Source organism: Pelophylax lessonae, assembly GCF_965119305.1.
Source record: "Pelophylax lessonae genome assembly, chromosome: 8".
NCBI lineage: Eukaryota > Metazoa > Chordata > Amphibia > Anura > Ranidae > Pelophylax > Pelophylax lessonae.
Window position 1 is genome coordinate 175890895 of NC_138775.1, and position 16036 is coordinate 175906930.

Below are 16036 nucleotides of genomic sequence, written 5' to 3' on the forward strand. Positions count from 1 at the left end.
TGCGTTGACTTTTAGGGCACATCATGAGACAGATAAATGTACACAAAAATTTAAAAAATACATTTATTTATACCATATTAAAACCAATACAGATAAAATGATGGAGCTGACCCTAACATAAATGGGATTCAGATAAACCGTGGGAAAACACATATAGGAATATGTTTTACTTAATAAGTGAAATACATATCAAAATTAACATAGATAAAAAAAAAAAATGGCTGTTCATAGGTCGACGTGTTTCGCACTAGGCTTCATCAAGACCGTGTAGATGTGCAGACAAATATACTCTTAAACTAAACACTTTAAGGCTAAGTTCACATGTAGGCCTTTTGGGGCATTTTTCTGCTCTAGGATCAGCTCAAGAAAGGCCCAACAAGACAAATCCTATTCATTTCAATGGCCCCCTGTTCACATCTGAGCGTTTTGAAGTTTTAAGCAAAACGCCCAATGCTCAAAAAAGTACATGACTTCTTTTTGGGCAGCTTACAGGTGTTTTTATTTTTTCCATTGGTCACTTGTCAACCTAAAAACGCCTGCACAAAAACACCTGTAATACGCCTGTAAAACGCCTTAAAACACACCCATAAAAACGCCTGTAAATAGCAACGCCAAGATGTGAACGTAGCCTCAGAGTATATTTGTCTGTACATCTACACGGTCTTGATGAAGTCTAGTGCGAAACGCATCAACCTATGAACAAAAGTATTTTTTCATCTACGGGATTTTGATATGTATTTTACATCCTCCTGTATGTGTTTTCCCACAGTTTAGCTGAATCCCATTTATGTTAGGGTCAGCTCCATCATTTTATTTGTATTGGTTTTAATATGGTATCAATAAATGTATTTTTTTAATTTTTGTATACATTTATCTGTCTCATGATGTGCCCTAAAAGTCCACATAAGTTGCAGATGTCTTTGTATGTCTATTGTTCGCGTTTCAGTGACAGTTGTCATCTAGAAAATAGATAGGGTGAATCTCCCTAACAGGGACATGGGCAGAAATAAAAACCTTACTTTTAAAGGAATAAAAACGGGGGTTTCTAACCCCTGTCACTATCTTCAAATTAGAATAAAATGCCTTTAGGTACTTTAACTTTAATGGGAATCCCATGCATTCTTAATTGCATGGAAAGTATAGTGCTACCAGATCAGCATGGGTATGATCTAATGGATTTTAAATTATAATATGCTTTCCATATATAAATAATAAGCAAAAAAAAGAGCAATAAAGACCCGTTGGGGTGAATGACCCTTAAAGTATTTGAATGGCTATGTTTTGCGTGTCATTATTTCCTGCTCTAATCAGTAAATCCAAAGGCCATTCTGCTTCAGAAAACTTCCTGCCTTAAGTAAAGAAGGAAGTTTGATTGAGAAATGAATATAACTGTTCTAGCCACAGGACCCCATGCTGTCTCCACGTCTAGTCTATGCCTCCTTGCATTCTACTTCAAATGAGAACCATGTGTTCTTGCCATGGGAGACCTCTCTAGAGGCCCCAGCTTCTGAAATGTACAATCCATTGATACACACATCCCTCAGAGCTACTGTGTAACATGATAATGCTGCTTTTTGTGGAAAAAAAAAAAACGAGAGCTGAGATCATAGTGGAAATATGCTGAGGCATTAAGGGAAAATATATATTTGTAAAAAAAAAAAAGCACCTCTGATGCATTTTCCAGACAGTGTCTCTATACTGCTGTAATTTGTGGTTTCAGGCTAATTTTAACCATTTCATCATTCATAACCCAATGGTAAAAGTTTCTAGTAAAACACAGCATGTCCAAGAAAACTCCTGACCAGATTCCACTTCAGGCAGCGATATACTTTGTGAATACTGGTTATTATATTATTAAATTATCAATTAGTGAGTCCGTTTAAGCAATTGTAAAAATGCAGTAATGCCTTGTCAGGGATCAACAGCATGCCAGATGCTAAATTCAAAATGACAAAAGTGCTGCGCGACAGACAATAATATACAACAGGTGAATAAAAATTACCAACATGAGCTTATATGGATACAAATAGTAATGAATAATAGACTATAAAGATTCATATATCTACATGTGCAATATCAATAAAGTCCATATAGTGCAAAATAAGCAAAACTGAGCTGAAAGGTGCAATAACCAAGTGCTTTTAGTGATAAACGAATAAAGTGCTTGTGCTGTCCTCCACCAGAAAAAATGCCAGCTCACCTCCTTTTCTGACCCCTGTATAACCAGTGGCTCAGAAGAACCAGCAGTTCCCCACAGGTGATAAAAGTGATCAGGTATCTGTGAACTGAAGGAAGCCAAAGACAGACCACTCTTCTTGCTCTCTTTGTCCTCAGTGTGGATGCAGGAAAGACAATGACAAGATCTAATGCTCTCCGTTTATAAATTACCTGTAATGGTAAGACAATTTTTTTTTTAAGTTTTGGATAGAGTTAGTGAGGGGTAGGTTTTTATTGCTATTTGTGTCCCCACTGGGGAGTTTCACCCCTCCATTTTTCCTGGTGACCATTGTCTCTAAGACAGAAAGTAAGTTAGGATCCTAGATTTTAGAGTTATCATGAGAGCAAAACAGGAGTGAAATCTTCCACTAAGCACAAATAGTGGCAACTGTCTAAGATGAGAAATCTATTCACTTTGAGAAGATTGTCTCTCGTTTCTTGTTGCATTTCCAAACAGGAAGTGCAGGCAAATCTCCCCAAAATGATACACACACAAAAAAAAAAAGCACAAATAGGGACTTTAACCCTTTCCTGCTCTAACACTAAAAGAAAAAGTTTTTTAGCTGTACATACACTTTAAATATGAATTCCAGACCTAGTATAATTTTACATTGTTTCTTAAAGCAGAGCTCCACTCAAAAAGGGAAGCTACGCTTGTTTGCGTCCACTGCCACATTTCGCACTTTTTAGGGGTGGGAGAGGGAGGGGGGCACAGTTACCTGGTTTTGACAGGTACCTGCTCCCATTTCAAGATAAGATTGCCCATCAGTGATCTACGACATCTCCGGCCCATCCTCCTTCCCCCCACTGCCTTCTGGGACACAAACAGGACCATTCAGAAAGCACAGCAGGACTTGCACATGAGCGGTAGGAAACCAGCTGTGAAGCCTGAGGGCTTCACTGCCCATTTCCCCTACTTACAATGCCCATGCCTTCACCCGAAGCCAATTGACGAATTGGCTTGGGGTGCTGACATTGCGAGATCCCTGGACAGGTAAGTGTCCTTATATTAAAAAGCAGCAGCTACAGTATTTGTAGCTGCTGACTTTTAATTTTTTTTCATCAGACTGGTACTCCTCCTTAGGTAGTTATGTACAGGTATATACCATACCCGGCTGATGCCCCTGGAAGATGGAAATGACTGAAGTAGACACAACGCTACTTCAGTGTTATCAACTTGCTTCCGGGTCCCATGCTGAGCGGCTGGCCTGATGCATTGTGAATACAGGATGTAGATTTCTCGGCCCTAGCGCCATTCAGAGATTCTTTTGCTTTTTTAAAATGAATGCAAATTGTTCTTTGATTGGATGAGGAGGAGAGTGTGAGATCACCACCACTCCTCTTCTTCTCATCCAATCAGAGCTTGGGTTATCGCCATTGATTTACTAAAGGGGTAGAGATTGTCCACTCAACAAAGTGAATGTTCTTTTACCTGAGCCCATAAGATGAATCGTAAGAGGAAAATGTATTCAATCATGTGCAAGTAGAAACTTTGTTTTATTAATTTCCCTCGCACAGGATAGAGTGTTCAGAATAAACATTTACATTAAACTTTACTTCACTAACTAAGCTTTGCAGAGTGAACATTCTTTACTGCTTTAATAAACCATTCCCACTGAGTTCTGTGAACGGTAGGCTTCGTTCAATACAGCTAAAAGCTAAAATAGCTGATTATGTGAAAAGTAGACTATGACGCCATCTGCTGGTTGAATAGAAGACTGCATACTAGTTTTATGCAAAATTATATATATATAAATAACAAAATTATATATAAAGTACTGTGTAGAACTTTAAGACAGGTGTAAAAAATAAAATGCTGTAAATTAAGAATACTTTAAGAAATAGATGTGATAATAGTTTATTTTTATCGATGAAAAAAAAAAAAAGGTTAATGAACAGAAGAGAAATCAAAATCAAATCAATGTTTGGTGTGACTACACTTTGTGCACACAGTTTTTGAAGTAGCCCAGGAAGTTGAGTATTTTTAAAGCATTATCACTTTACATGTATTTTACATTTTTTTTTCTTTTTTTTCCCAATAAAAATTTTAATTGAATATAAAAGGTATACAAACAACAAAGGTATACATATAGTCAGTTCAAATGCAACAGATAGTATTTTGCTTTTTTAATTCATATAGTCTAACCATAATAAGCAGAAAAAAGTAAAAATAAATATAATCCTTAGTAGGCAATAGGCTAAGAGGCAAACAGTTTTATAGGAAGGGGGTGCACTGAATTCAGCAGCTCCAAAAGAATGTAGGGTATCCATATGGTAAAACAATTTGAAAAAAAAAGCACTCATGGATCTCATGCAACAACAATGATAAATTTATTCGTTTATAAACAAAAGTGCGCTATCCCTTTCAAACATCACTGTAAACATAATTTAATAAATTCTGTGCAAATCAACGTATGAGCAATAAAATTCTGTGCAAATCAACGTATGAGCAATAAAGTTCCAAAAAAGTTCATGAAAATACACAACAAAATGTTCATGAAAGTGATGTGCTCCAATACTGTGCAATATAAATGTCTGTCAAGCGTATTGTGGTGCAATGAAATACAAAATGATTCCCGAAGTGCCAACCTTAGTTCCACACAGCACCGGGTGCACACACTTCCTTCCAGAAAATTTTGACCACTAAAATCACAGGAGGTCAGTTAGGCTTGTATACAGATCCAGAATGCCCCTGCTTGCTGGGTCAGCTTCAGTTACAGACCTCACAGGAAAAAACTCTCAGCCCGATCTCATGACATGGCACCATGAAGAGAGAATGACTCAGAGCAGGCCATATAGTGTGATACTGCAAAACATCACAAAGTTTTTTTTGTTAAAAGGCACTCACATTACAAGAAATGTGTAGGACAATGTGTAAAACACTTCTGCACTCGATCAGTGGACATGATGATGTAACAGCTAGCTCCATCCAACGCATTTCATCATAACCAATACCGTCAGGAGACTGGAGATTGAGGAGGATATATAGGAGGATCACAGGTCCTCTGTGTTCATTTCAGAGAGAACAATGGTCTGCTGTGTTTACAACAGCAGACCGTCGTTCTTTCTCAGCAAGGAGTGATCACGGGTGCCCGGCGGAAATCGCGGCCGCCGGCCCCGTGGATCGGCATTTCCATTGCCTAGTAGGGGTGGGGCTGCGCCTGTGGCGACACACGATCGCCCCCTGGAGTGTGTCTGCGAACCCCCATACAGGTACAGTGGTTTGCTGCACTATATCTGCAGCGGGCGGTCAGTAAGTGGTTAACTACCTCCCATCCGCGCTACAGCCTATATACGGCTGCAGCGCGGACTCACATTTTCGGGAGGCCGTTTTTAAACGGCCTCCCAGAAACAGTCTCCCCGCGCGCTCCCGCGAGCGCGCATCGGGGAAAATCTGTGTCGGCCGTGTCCCTTGGACACAGCCAATCACAGATCGTGGTGAATGGCCAATCACAGCGGCCATTCACCACGTGATCGGACCGTCCAATGAGAGATGATCTCATATGTAAACATATGAGATCATCTCTCATCACCAGCGCTCCTTCCTCACACGGAGACTGCAGTGTGAGGAAGGAGGGAGAGCTGCCCAGCCCCGGGGACACAGAAGAATGTAATCAGGGCACCGATCACCAGTGCCCTGATTACACAAGGTAAAAAAAAACATACACTCAGTGCCCACAGTGCCCGCCATCAGTGCCCCCCATCAGTGCCCACAATCAGTGCCCATAGTGCTGTCAGTCAGTGCCCATCAGTGCCTGCTCATCTAGGCACTGATGAGCACTGACTGGCAGCACTATGGGCACTGAGTGTGGGCACTGATGGTGCTGCCCATCAGTGCTCATCAGTGCCGTCCATCAGTGCTCATCAGTGCCCCCTGTCAGTGTCCATCAGTGCCATCCGCCAGTGCCCATCAGTGCCATCCGCCAGTGCCCATCAGTGCCGCCCGTCAGTGCCGCCTCTCAGTGCCCAGCAGTGCCACCTCTCAGTGCCACCTCTAAGTGCCCAGCAGTGCCACCTCTCAGTGACCATCAGTGCCGCCTATCAGTGCTCATCAGTGCCGCCTATCAGTGCTCTTCAGTGCTGCCTATCAGAGCCGCCTATCAGTGCCGCCTATCAGTGCTCATCAGTGCGGCATATTAGTACCTCCTCATCAGTGCCCATAAGTGCCACCTCATCAGTGCCCATAAGTGCCACCTCATCAGTGCCCATCAGTGCAGCTTATCAGTGTCCATCAGTGCCGCCTCATCAGCGCACATCAGTGAAGGAGAAAAATTTATTTATTTTCAAAATTTACTCACAGAAAATAAGAAAAACTTTTTTTTTTTCAAAATTTTCTGTCTTTTTTCTTTTTTTTTGTAAAAAATAAAAAACCCCAGAGGTGATTAAATACTACCAAAAGAAAGCTCTATTTGTGTGAAAAAAATGATAAAAATGTCATATGGGTACAGTGTAGCATGACCGCGCAATTGTCATTCAAAGTGTGAGAGCGCTGAAAGCTGAAAATTGGCCTGGATGGGAAGGGGGTTTAAGTGCACAGTAGGCAAGTGGTTAAAGTCAATAAAGTCCCTTAATAATTCAACACTATTAAGTGACTATTACATTTTTGGGTGTAATAAAAATATTTTACAGTTGTGATACTATCATTTTTCCGGTTGCACTAATTGTATATCACAATGCATCAAAAGTCATAAGTTTTAGAAGCCAAAAGGGAAAGTCCTGAAGCTAAATCCTGAGCCAGAATTCTGGCTGCTATTTGTATCAGTGATTTTATTTTGGTAGCTGCCAGCTTGTGTAGATCAACATGTTACTCCACAATTCTCTTGGCTCCTCGATCTGTGCTAGATAGTGATATATGCTTCAGACTGCAGACAAAACAGAAATGCCAACTGTCATTTTCTTCTCTTTTGGTATCAGAAAAACCTTTGCTCAACCATATGTTCAGAATTAGTTTTAGACAAACAAGCTGAGCACTAGGAGCTGGACACTGGGATTATCATGTTCCCTTTAGCCATGGATTATGTAGTTATTCAATTGCAATGCATTTCATTTAGTTACTATTTTATATCAGCCTGTCTCCTTGTTCTGTACACATAACAATTAATAATAAAGTTATAGTAATACTGTCAAGTCAGAGCCAAATTTAACTTCAGAAATGATGAAGCACCATAATGGAAGCTGGCAGTATATGCTTAAGCAGCAGGATACAGTAACCTAAGGCAAGTGGGCAGAAATAAAATTCCGTTCTTATTATTACAGTGATCTTAAATGTGATTGGTTGTATTTGATCACAGGCCTTTAACCACTTAACCACTTTAAGACCGAAAGGATTTGCCCCCTTAATGACCAGGCTACTTTTTTAACTTGGCACTGTGTGAATTTAACTGACAATTGCGCGGTCGTGCAATGCTGTACCCAAACAAAATTTAGGTCCTTTTTTTCCCACAAATAGAGCTTTCTTTTGGTGGTATTTGATCACTTGTGCGATTTTTATTTTTTGCGCTATAAACAAAAAAGTGCAACAATTCAGAAAAAAATCAATATTTTTCACATTCTGCTATATAACATTCCCCCCAAAAAAATTTAAAATCAATGTTTTTTAACATTTCAGGCCAATTTGTTTCTGCTACATATTTTTGGTAAAAAAAAATCACAATAAGCATATTTTGATTGGTTTGCGCAAAAGTTATTGCGTCTACTAACTACAGGAAAGATTTATGTCATTCTTATTGTTTCGTTTTTTTTTTACTAGTAATAACAGCGATCAGCAATTTTTTGCGGGACTGCAACATTGCGGCAGACAGATCGGACCCCTAACTGACATTTTTGACACTTTTGGGGGGACCAGTGACATTACTACAGTAATCAGTGCTAACAATATGCACTGTTACTGTAATAATGACACTGGCAGGGAAGGGGTTAACACCAGGGGTGCTCAAAGGGTTAAATGTGAGTCTAGGGGGTGTTTTCTAACTGTGTGGGTAATAGGCTTATGGAATCAACACAGGGACCTGTGTTCCCAAATAGGAGGATCACAGGAGCCCTGTGTTGATTGCTGACAGAACAATGGTCTGCTGTGCTTGCAATCGCGGCCGCCGGCCTTGCAGATCAGATTCTCCTCTCACAAAAAACTGCACGCCCCCATGCTCGCTCCTGAGGAACGACGTATGGGTACAGCAATTCACGCAGCCGAGCCAGCCTGCTGCAGTATATCTGCAGCGGGTGGTTGGCACGTGGTTACATTTGTGTTTTGGCCTTTACAGTGCCTTAGGCTCAGTGCATTTATGAGGTCAGACACTGATGTTGGATGAGAAGGTCTGGTTCACAGTCTGCGCTCTAATTCATCCCAAAGGGGTTCTTTCGGGTTGAGGTCAGGACCCCAAACTTTCTCATCCATGTCTTTATGGACCTTGCTTTGTTCACTGGTGCTCAGTCATGTTGGAACAGGAAGGGCCATCCTCAAACTGTTCCCACAAATTTGGGAGCATGAAATTGACCAAAATGTCTTGGTATGCTTATGCCTTAAGAGTTCTCTTCACTGGAACTAAGGGGCTAAGCCGAACCCCTCAAAAACAACCTCACACCATAATGCCCCCTCCACCAAATGATTTGGACCACTGCACAAAGCAAGGTCCATAAAGACATGGATGAGGAAGTTTGGGATGGAGGAACTTGACTAGCCTGCACAGAGTCCTGACCTCAACTGGATAGAACACATTTGGGATGAATTAGAAGATAGACTGCAAGCCTGACTTCTCATCCAACATTAGTGCCTGACCTCACAAATGGACTTCTGCAAAAATGGTCAAATATTCTCATAGACACACCCCTAAACCTTGTGGACAGCCTTCTCAAAAAAGTTTAAGCTGTTATAGCTGCAAAAGGTGGGCCTACTCAACACTGCACTGAACCCTACAGACCTAGACTCGGATGCCTTAAATGTTAATTTGCATGTAAAGGCAGCCATCCCAATACTTTTGACAATATAGTGTATCTGCCTGAACAACATGCAAGATTAATCTCCCAACTAATGATGCCCGACTAGTTCTTGTATTACATGGCAGAGGCAATGGCACAGGATCACTGACAGCAATGATCTTTTAAGCTATCTGTAAGGGGATATCACACTTCTGGCTATCAATGCAAGGGACATTCTTCCCACTGAGCACCAATGTAAGTCATTCTCTCCACTGGCCACCAATATAAGGGACTTTCTTTGCATTGACCACCAGTGTAAGGCCTACGTTGATCACCAATGTAAGAGGCATTCTTCCCAATGACCACTGATTTAGGGTCATTCTTCCTACTAGTCACAAATGTAAGGAGTATTCTTTGCACTGACCACCAGTTTAAGGGACCTATTCTTCCAACTTACCACCACTGTAAGGGACATTCTTGCTTCTCACCACTAATGTAAGGGGTATTTTTAATAATGACCACCAATGTAGGGAGAATTCCCTCAAACCATCTTTGTAGTGGGAATATTGCACCTACATCTATTTATCAATGCAAGATCATCCTCCCCCCACTGACATTTAATGTAAAGGGGCCCTTTTCCCACTGATCATCACCAATATTGTGTCTAAATTCTAACAACGGAAACAGACTGTAATGCACTCTGACAACAGTTCTAACAATTTTCCCACTCTGTTAAAAATGAGGTACCTTTGTATAATGTCCAAAATGTGTAATGTTTAAGCTGTCTGATTAATAGGTATGAATAATAAAAGGACCCCTACCTAACAACTTTGCTTATCTAATTTACTGATCATGCAGACATGTTGGTAATTAATTTCAATGCATTCTGTATTAACCCCACATTTTTCATTCTGTATGAAAATTAATCAAATGGTTAATTATTTAGATTATAGTGATTAATGTATGTTTTCTCATATGTTGCATTATATCAGTAAAACCATTTGATTTTTAGTCTGAATGCATTTTATTTTTTGATTTATATTGCAAAACTTAAGCTGCACAAGTTTTTCTAGCCAACAGATGCGGAAGCTCTGCTGTATCCCTGAATGATTTGGTCTATGAAGGGTTTCAGCACAGCATTATATCATGCTTAAATTGCTTATCCATAAACCCAGTTCTGAAGTCAGTAGGTTTATCTCTAAAGAAAGGCAATGATGACCTCACTGTATTGCTGAGAAGTGCTAATTAGGTCTGCTTACTTTTTCAATATTTGATATATAGTACAAGCTTTTTGTGTAAGTTTCCATATTTATAGGAAACATTGTCAATTTTCAGAAGTCCGTACATTCACATTTGATACTTCCCTGTAAGTACTATATGGTACTCAGTTTTAAATATCTGCATTTAAATTATTAATATATTAAATATAAAAGCAGACTATGTTAAAGACTGAAAAGATCTGGGTTTTTGTATTTATGTGAGTTATGTAATTTTTTCTTTCTCACAATTATGCCTTACTTCTTATAAGCCTTAGCATAACGATCCACCTTGCATTTTGGAACACATCAGAAGATAACACCAAATCGGTGCCGCTTTGTGTGTACTACAATGTAAATTGGAGTGTTTGTCTGTAGTAACCAATCACATTCCATAAATACAAATAAATACTTCAGGATAGGTGTTGTGAACAACAGCCTCATTTGTCCTTTGCTGCAACTTTATTAGATAGAACTTAATGGACATTCTGTAAAAAATAAAGAGTACAGTAGAGAGATTTTAATCCATGCAGATATTCAAATGCTTGCACTTTATAACCTGTTGTAGAAAAAAGGCAGTTGGAATGTGGTTTGTTGTTTCAGACATCTGCTCCATTTTCTATGCTTTAGTTTTTTCTTTTTTTAATTAAAGTGTATGTATAGCCAAAACATTTTACTTTTGGCTTTGTAGAGTGGGGAAGGCTTAAAACCCTTGAAAATGTGTCTGCATTCCATTGGAAAGATTTCCTTTCTTGTCCTGTCCCATAAGCAAAACCGGAAGTGAGAGAAAATCTCTATAAAGTGAGGAGAAATCCCCTCTTAGACAATAGTCACTGTAACAGGTGTCCTAACTAGAAGATTTAGGCTCATCTGCTGCTTTGTTGGCAACTGCAAAATTTAGAATTTTCTATCACTTTCTGTCTTGGTGATAATGGGCACCAGAACTAACAGAGAGGTTTAATCTACCCAGTGAAGACACAGCAATAACGACTTGACAGGGGTTCTAATGTTTTTGCTATTCTCTCCAGAACTAAAAGAAAAGTTGGGGTGTACATACACTTTATTGGTAATTCTTTGTAACCTACATACACTTTAAGGGCAATTCTTTGTGATTGCCACTTTTCAATTCAGCTCCGAGCTCATAAACACCTGCTGACTAACACTGCCTTGCTTAATACATATTCCTTTTGCAATATAGTATGCACCTGAAGAGCTAATCGAGTATGACTATGAGTATGGGGGAGCAGATTACAAGGAGTCTGGGGGAGCAGATTACAAGGAGTCTGATTATGTTACAGAGGCACCCTCATTAACTGAAGAACTTGTAGCTCAGACTGAGGTATAGTAAATTTGTGTTGTGTGCACTATATGTGTCACGTTTGTCTCGTCATCTGCTCGCGTGTAATCTCAGTCCCTTCTTTCTACATCACCTTTGACTGCACCTTCCTTGGAAGTTGGATGACAAAATGGCAGGCAGTATCGTCAAATAATTGAGGTGGTAAAGCTTCAAAGACTTACATGCTTAAGCAAATCTATTATAACTGTACTGAGATATTTTTTTCTTCTTAGTAATTATTAAAACCAGATGCAGAATTGTCAGACTACTTTATTGAACAAACATCTTTCTTGCTGTTGGAAATGTAATGTATTTGGTTCTGAAAACAGCAGATACGTTCCTTGAATTTGAGATATCTCAGTATCTTATTTTAGATTTCATTTACATTTAAAACCAAGTTGTTTGGTCTTATAAAGTTTGTATTTACTGTGCAGTGCTATTCAAAGGGCAATAGTCCTTGGACTACCTTTCAGCCTTCGATAATCCTTAAAACTTCAATTGTTTATTAAAGAGCAACTCCAAGTTCTAGAGATATCAATATGAGTGTGAAGTATGCTTACCTCAGATTCCCTAATACAGACATCTTCATACCTAAAGGTTTGGATTCTGACATTATTGTGTCCTCACTGCACTACTCAGCACTGCAACCAGTTGTCATTTATCTCTGTAAATTTCAATAGGTGTGACAACTAATGTTGGCTGTCTGCAGAGTATGGTGCTGAGTAGGTGTGTTCTAGCACCTTTAGACCTAGAGGGTCTGCTTAGGGTGAAGGGAGGTAAGTGCAGGATTTTAAATTGAAGACTTAGAGTTTTTCTTTTTTTTAATTTATCAATGTGCCTTATGTGAGATCCACTCCAGAGTAGTATATTGTTAAAGGGTAAAGGTAATTGTTGATGTAGGCTGTGAACAGTTATCCATCAAGTCCTTGGTAAATAAGGCAAACTGTAGAGCTGTGATATACAGTATATAAACCTACAGCTAATTAAAATAAATCAGTTTCCAGCTGCTTTAGGGAGAACACGTTACAATTGGGCTTGTGCACAAATTTAAATATTCCATCCAAAATAGTATTTTTGCACGGGTACTGTCAGTTTTCAGATGATTACTGACCAATACCTCCAAGAGTCAGATACTGTCAAAGAAAGGAATGGGGGAGGACAGTCAAAAGTAATCTGATTTCTCATTGCTATGGGTATGTGAATGCTACTGCTCTTTGCACTTTTGTTATTTAATGTATTTAAAAGACCTAAATACTTAATAGAAAAATGGTTCCAATTTGGGTACAGAGGAAATCAAAGGATGTTAAAAAATCATAAGTGAAGTAGCTTCTCATTTACTGTTAGGGGTTCTTGTTCTGAATGCTAATTAGACACTGGTCAGTGGACACAATTTAATGGAAATGCTGCTCCTAGAATAGCACTGAATAGTGAATAACACATGAAAAAGGGCCTGCCTGTAAAATTCCTCCTCACTTCCATCTCTTAATTCCTTCATTCATTGTTTCCATTCGGTCTTTCACCACATTTTTGCAGAAGAAGAAAGCCAATTCCAAAACGAAGAAGAAGCCAGTACCCCCTAAATCAAAGGACAAACCCCAAAAGGTCACGCCCAAAAACTCATTTGCAGCTAAGAAGAAGAAGGGCAAGACCGATTACCAAGCATCAACAAGAAAAAGAATAGGGGTAAAGGTAGCAAGAAATCAAGATCTTCAGTGGGGAAAATCCCGAAGATCTCTGATCATGAGACATAAAATCATAAAATGCCCTAACCCCAACTAGATGTGGACAGAATCTCTGGCTAATACCATAACCTGACTATCACTATACTCCTACTTTGATCCAGTACATTATTTACAACATTCCAAGAAAAAGTTGGCAATCAACAATATTCTTTTTTGTTCCTCAGGCCAATGTAGTTGACTACATTCCAGAACAATATGGTGAAGTAGACTATGGTTACCAGACAGATACACCTTCTCTTACTACTGGACCCAACGAGGTAAAATAAAACAGAAAGAGTAATTTGCATATTACCAGAATTTTTAATACAGGTTTGCAAGAAGAATTGGGTATTGTATAATTTATATTCCTGTTAATTATTCCATCTTCCCTATACTCCACAAAAGAAAAGAAACCTCATTTTGAGTGGCGTATATACAGATCACTTGGTTTAAAGTAAAAAATACACATATAAAATCAAAATCTATATATGTTGGAACATACTATGATGGCTAAAAAACACAACTTTGAAACAGCAGTTTAATGTGTACCCAATATTATCTTACCGGTGAAGCAGCCATTTACTGAACCAATATCTATGCTGCATTTTATATATATATATATATATATATATATATATATATATATATTGATTCAAATGCAAAGGTCTTGCTTACTGGGTTGAATAAAAAGGTACATTTTAAACATCTGCTGCTTTATTTGCTTGCTTTTGCTTGCTTATCCTAAAACATGTCAGACTCTTGAGAGAACATAATCATTTCTTCTGCAGGACACAAAAGTGATGTACTCTTTACATTGCAATGTTACCAATATGAATACAATGTTAGAAAGATGTATTCCAAATCTAAACTTGTGAAGCAACTAAAACTATTAAGATAATCAGTCAGCAAGTTTTACTAGTTGTTTCACAAGAGAAAACAGTATTTCATATTAGTTTTAGAAATTTTATTCTAATACAATAATCTGCTTTCAAATGATCTGCTTTAATGCTGCAATGCCAGGTGTTGGTAACTTGTGGCTGTTTGTCAACTGTTATACAACTTTAAGCAACTGCACTTGCTGAGAATCCTGCAGACATTTGCTGAGAATCCTGAGAGTTGTATTACTACAATTGACAAGTCATAAGCTTCTAACTCCTATCTTGCTTTTGAACTGTAAGTGATATTTTCTATGGGCAAGCTGATAAATAAATCAAAAAAATCATTGCAATAAAAACTTCTAAATGTGTTTAAATTATGGTAAATGGATGCTAATAAGTACAATGATGCCCATGAGCTCATAAGCCTTAGTATTTATTTATTTAACTACTATTCACAATAGAAAATTTGAAATCACCAAACTTGATATAGCATTGAAAGTTTTTATATGTAATAGTTACAAAAGGTGTTGCATTTTTGATTAACACAGTTAAATTTAGATGGAACGTGAAATCAGCTTTTTGCAGATGCTTTAACTGCTTATATTTAATTACATTCTGCTTTCACCTTTTTATTACCAAAAAATAATTTAGCAAATGCTAGTGGTATAGATGTACAGGTATTATCTTTTAAAGTGCCAGTACTACTTCAAATATTTAAGCATTTGTTTATATACAGTTTATTTATATACCATTTTAAATTGAAATTTGGCTTCAGGGTTTGCACTTTAGTTTTGTGGTTGTACTGCTACTTTATAACAAAATGATTTACAGTTCTATCTTTTAATTGATTTAGAGAACATGTTTTATATTTGCCCCTAAATCACATTAAAAGATACAGAGCAATTACAGCTTTATTTTTATGGCATCAAAGTTTGCTTCATGGCTTAAATGCATCTAACAGCTTTGACTAACCTTAACCCGTATGTTCCTCCCACTTGTTACATTGGTGCTGCTAGAAAACCCCTGTGGATGAAACACTGGTGGAGGAGTCCATTGTGGATGAGTCCTTTGTGGATGAGCCTTTTCTGGAGGAGTACGTAACTGGCGAGGATTATGACTCTGAGAAAAAGCTGGTTGAGGAAACAGACTATGGGGTGAAAGCTGTAGAACCTACACCGACTCAGCAGGTGGTGGGAGGAGATTTAGGAAAAGATGATTTATATGATTATACAGACTATGAAGAGAAAGAAACAAACCCTCCTACAGATGAGTTTGGACCTGGGGTTGCTGCCGAAACTGATGTTTCAGAGACCACCGTAAGTTACCAATGAAACAGGCAATAAATAAAAACAGGAACGTGTTAGACAACACTGAGCTGGAATCCTTTTCTCATTACCTCTCTGTACATACATGGGATTGTTAATTTTTTTTACATTTACACATACTGTATATGTCTCAGCTCTTGGGCACTGTGACTTATTCTTTGGTCTCTGCCTACTGTATTCTTTTGTTAGACCAAATAGCCTCTAAACAGATTATAATAATTGAAAAAATAGTGCAAACATTTTTACTTGCATAATGCCACGCAAGTAACCTGTCATTATTTTCTATTTAAATAATTGTTTTTTTAAAGTCAACGGGTTAAAAAAAAAAAGATCAATGATCCAAGAAACCGTGGAAGAAAAACTGTTCATCCATGGGTAATGGATGAAC

General features: G+C 38.4%; 1 protein-coding gene across 1 annotated transcript in view; it reads left to right on the forward strand.

The window, feature by feature from the left end:
* COL11A1 (collagen type XI alpha 1 chain) overlaps nucleotides 1-16036 on the forward strand; it is a 289607-nt gene that overhangs the window by 112233 nt on the left and 161338 nt on the right. The window contains exons 6-8 of the mRNA XM_082266549.1: nucleotides 11587-11727; nucleotides 13631-13723; nucleotides 15340-15639. Coding sequence (XP_082122675.1) covers nucleotides 11587-11727; nucleotides 13631-13723; nucleotides 15340-15639 — 534 coding nt within the window. The remainder of the gene's footprint in view (nucleotides 1-11586; nucleotides 11728-13630; nucleotides 13724-15339; nucleotides 15640-16036) is intronic.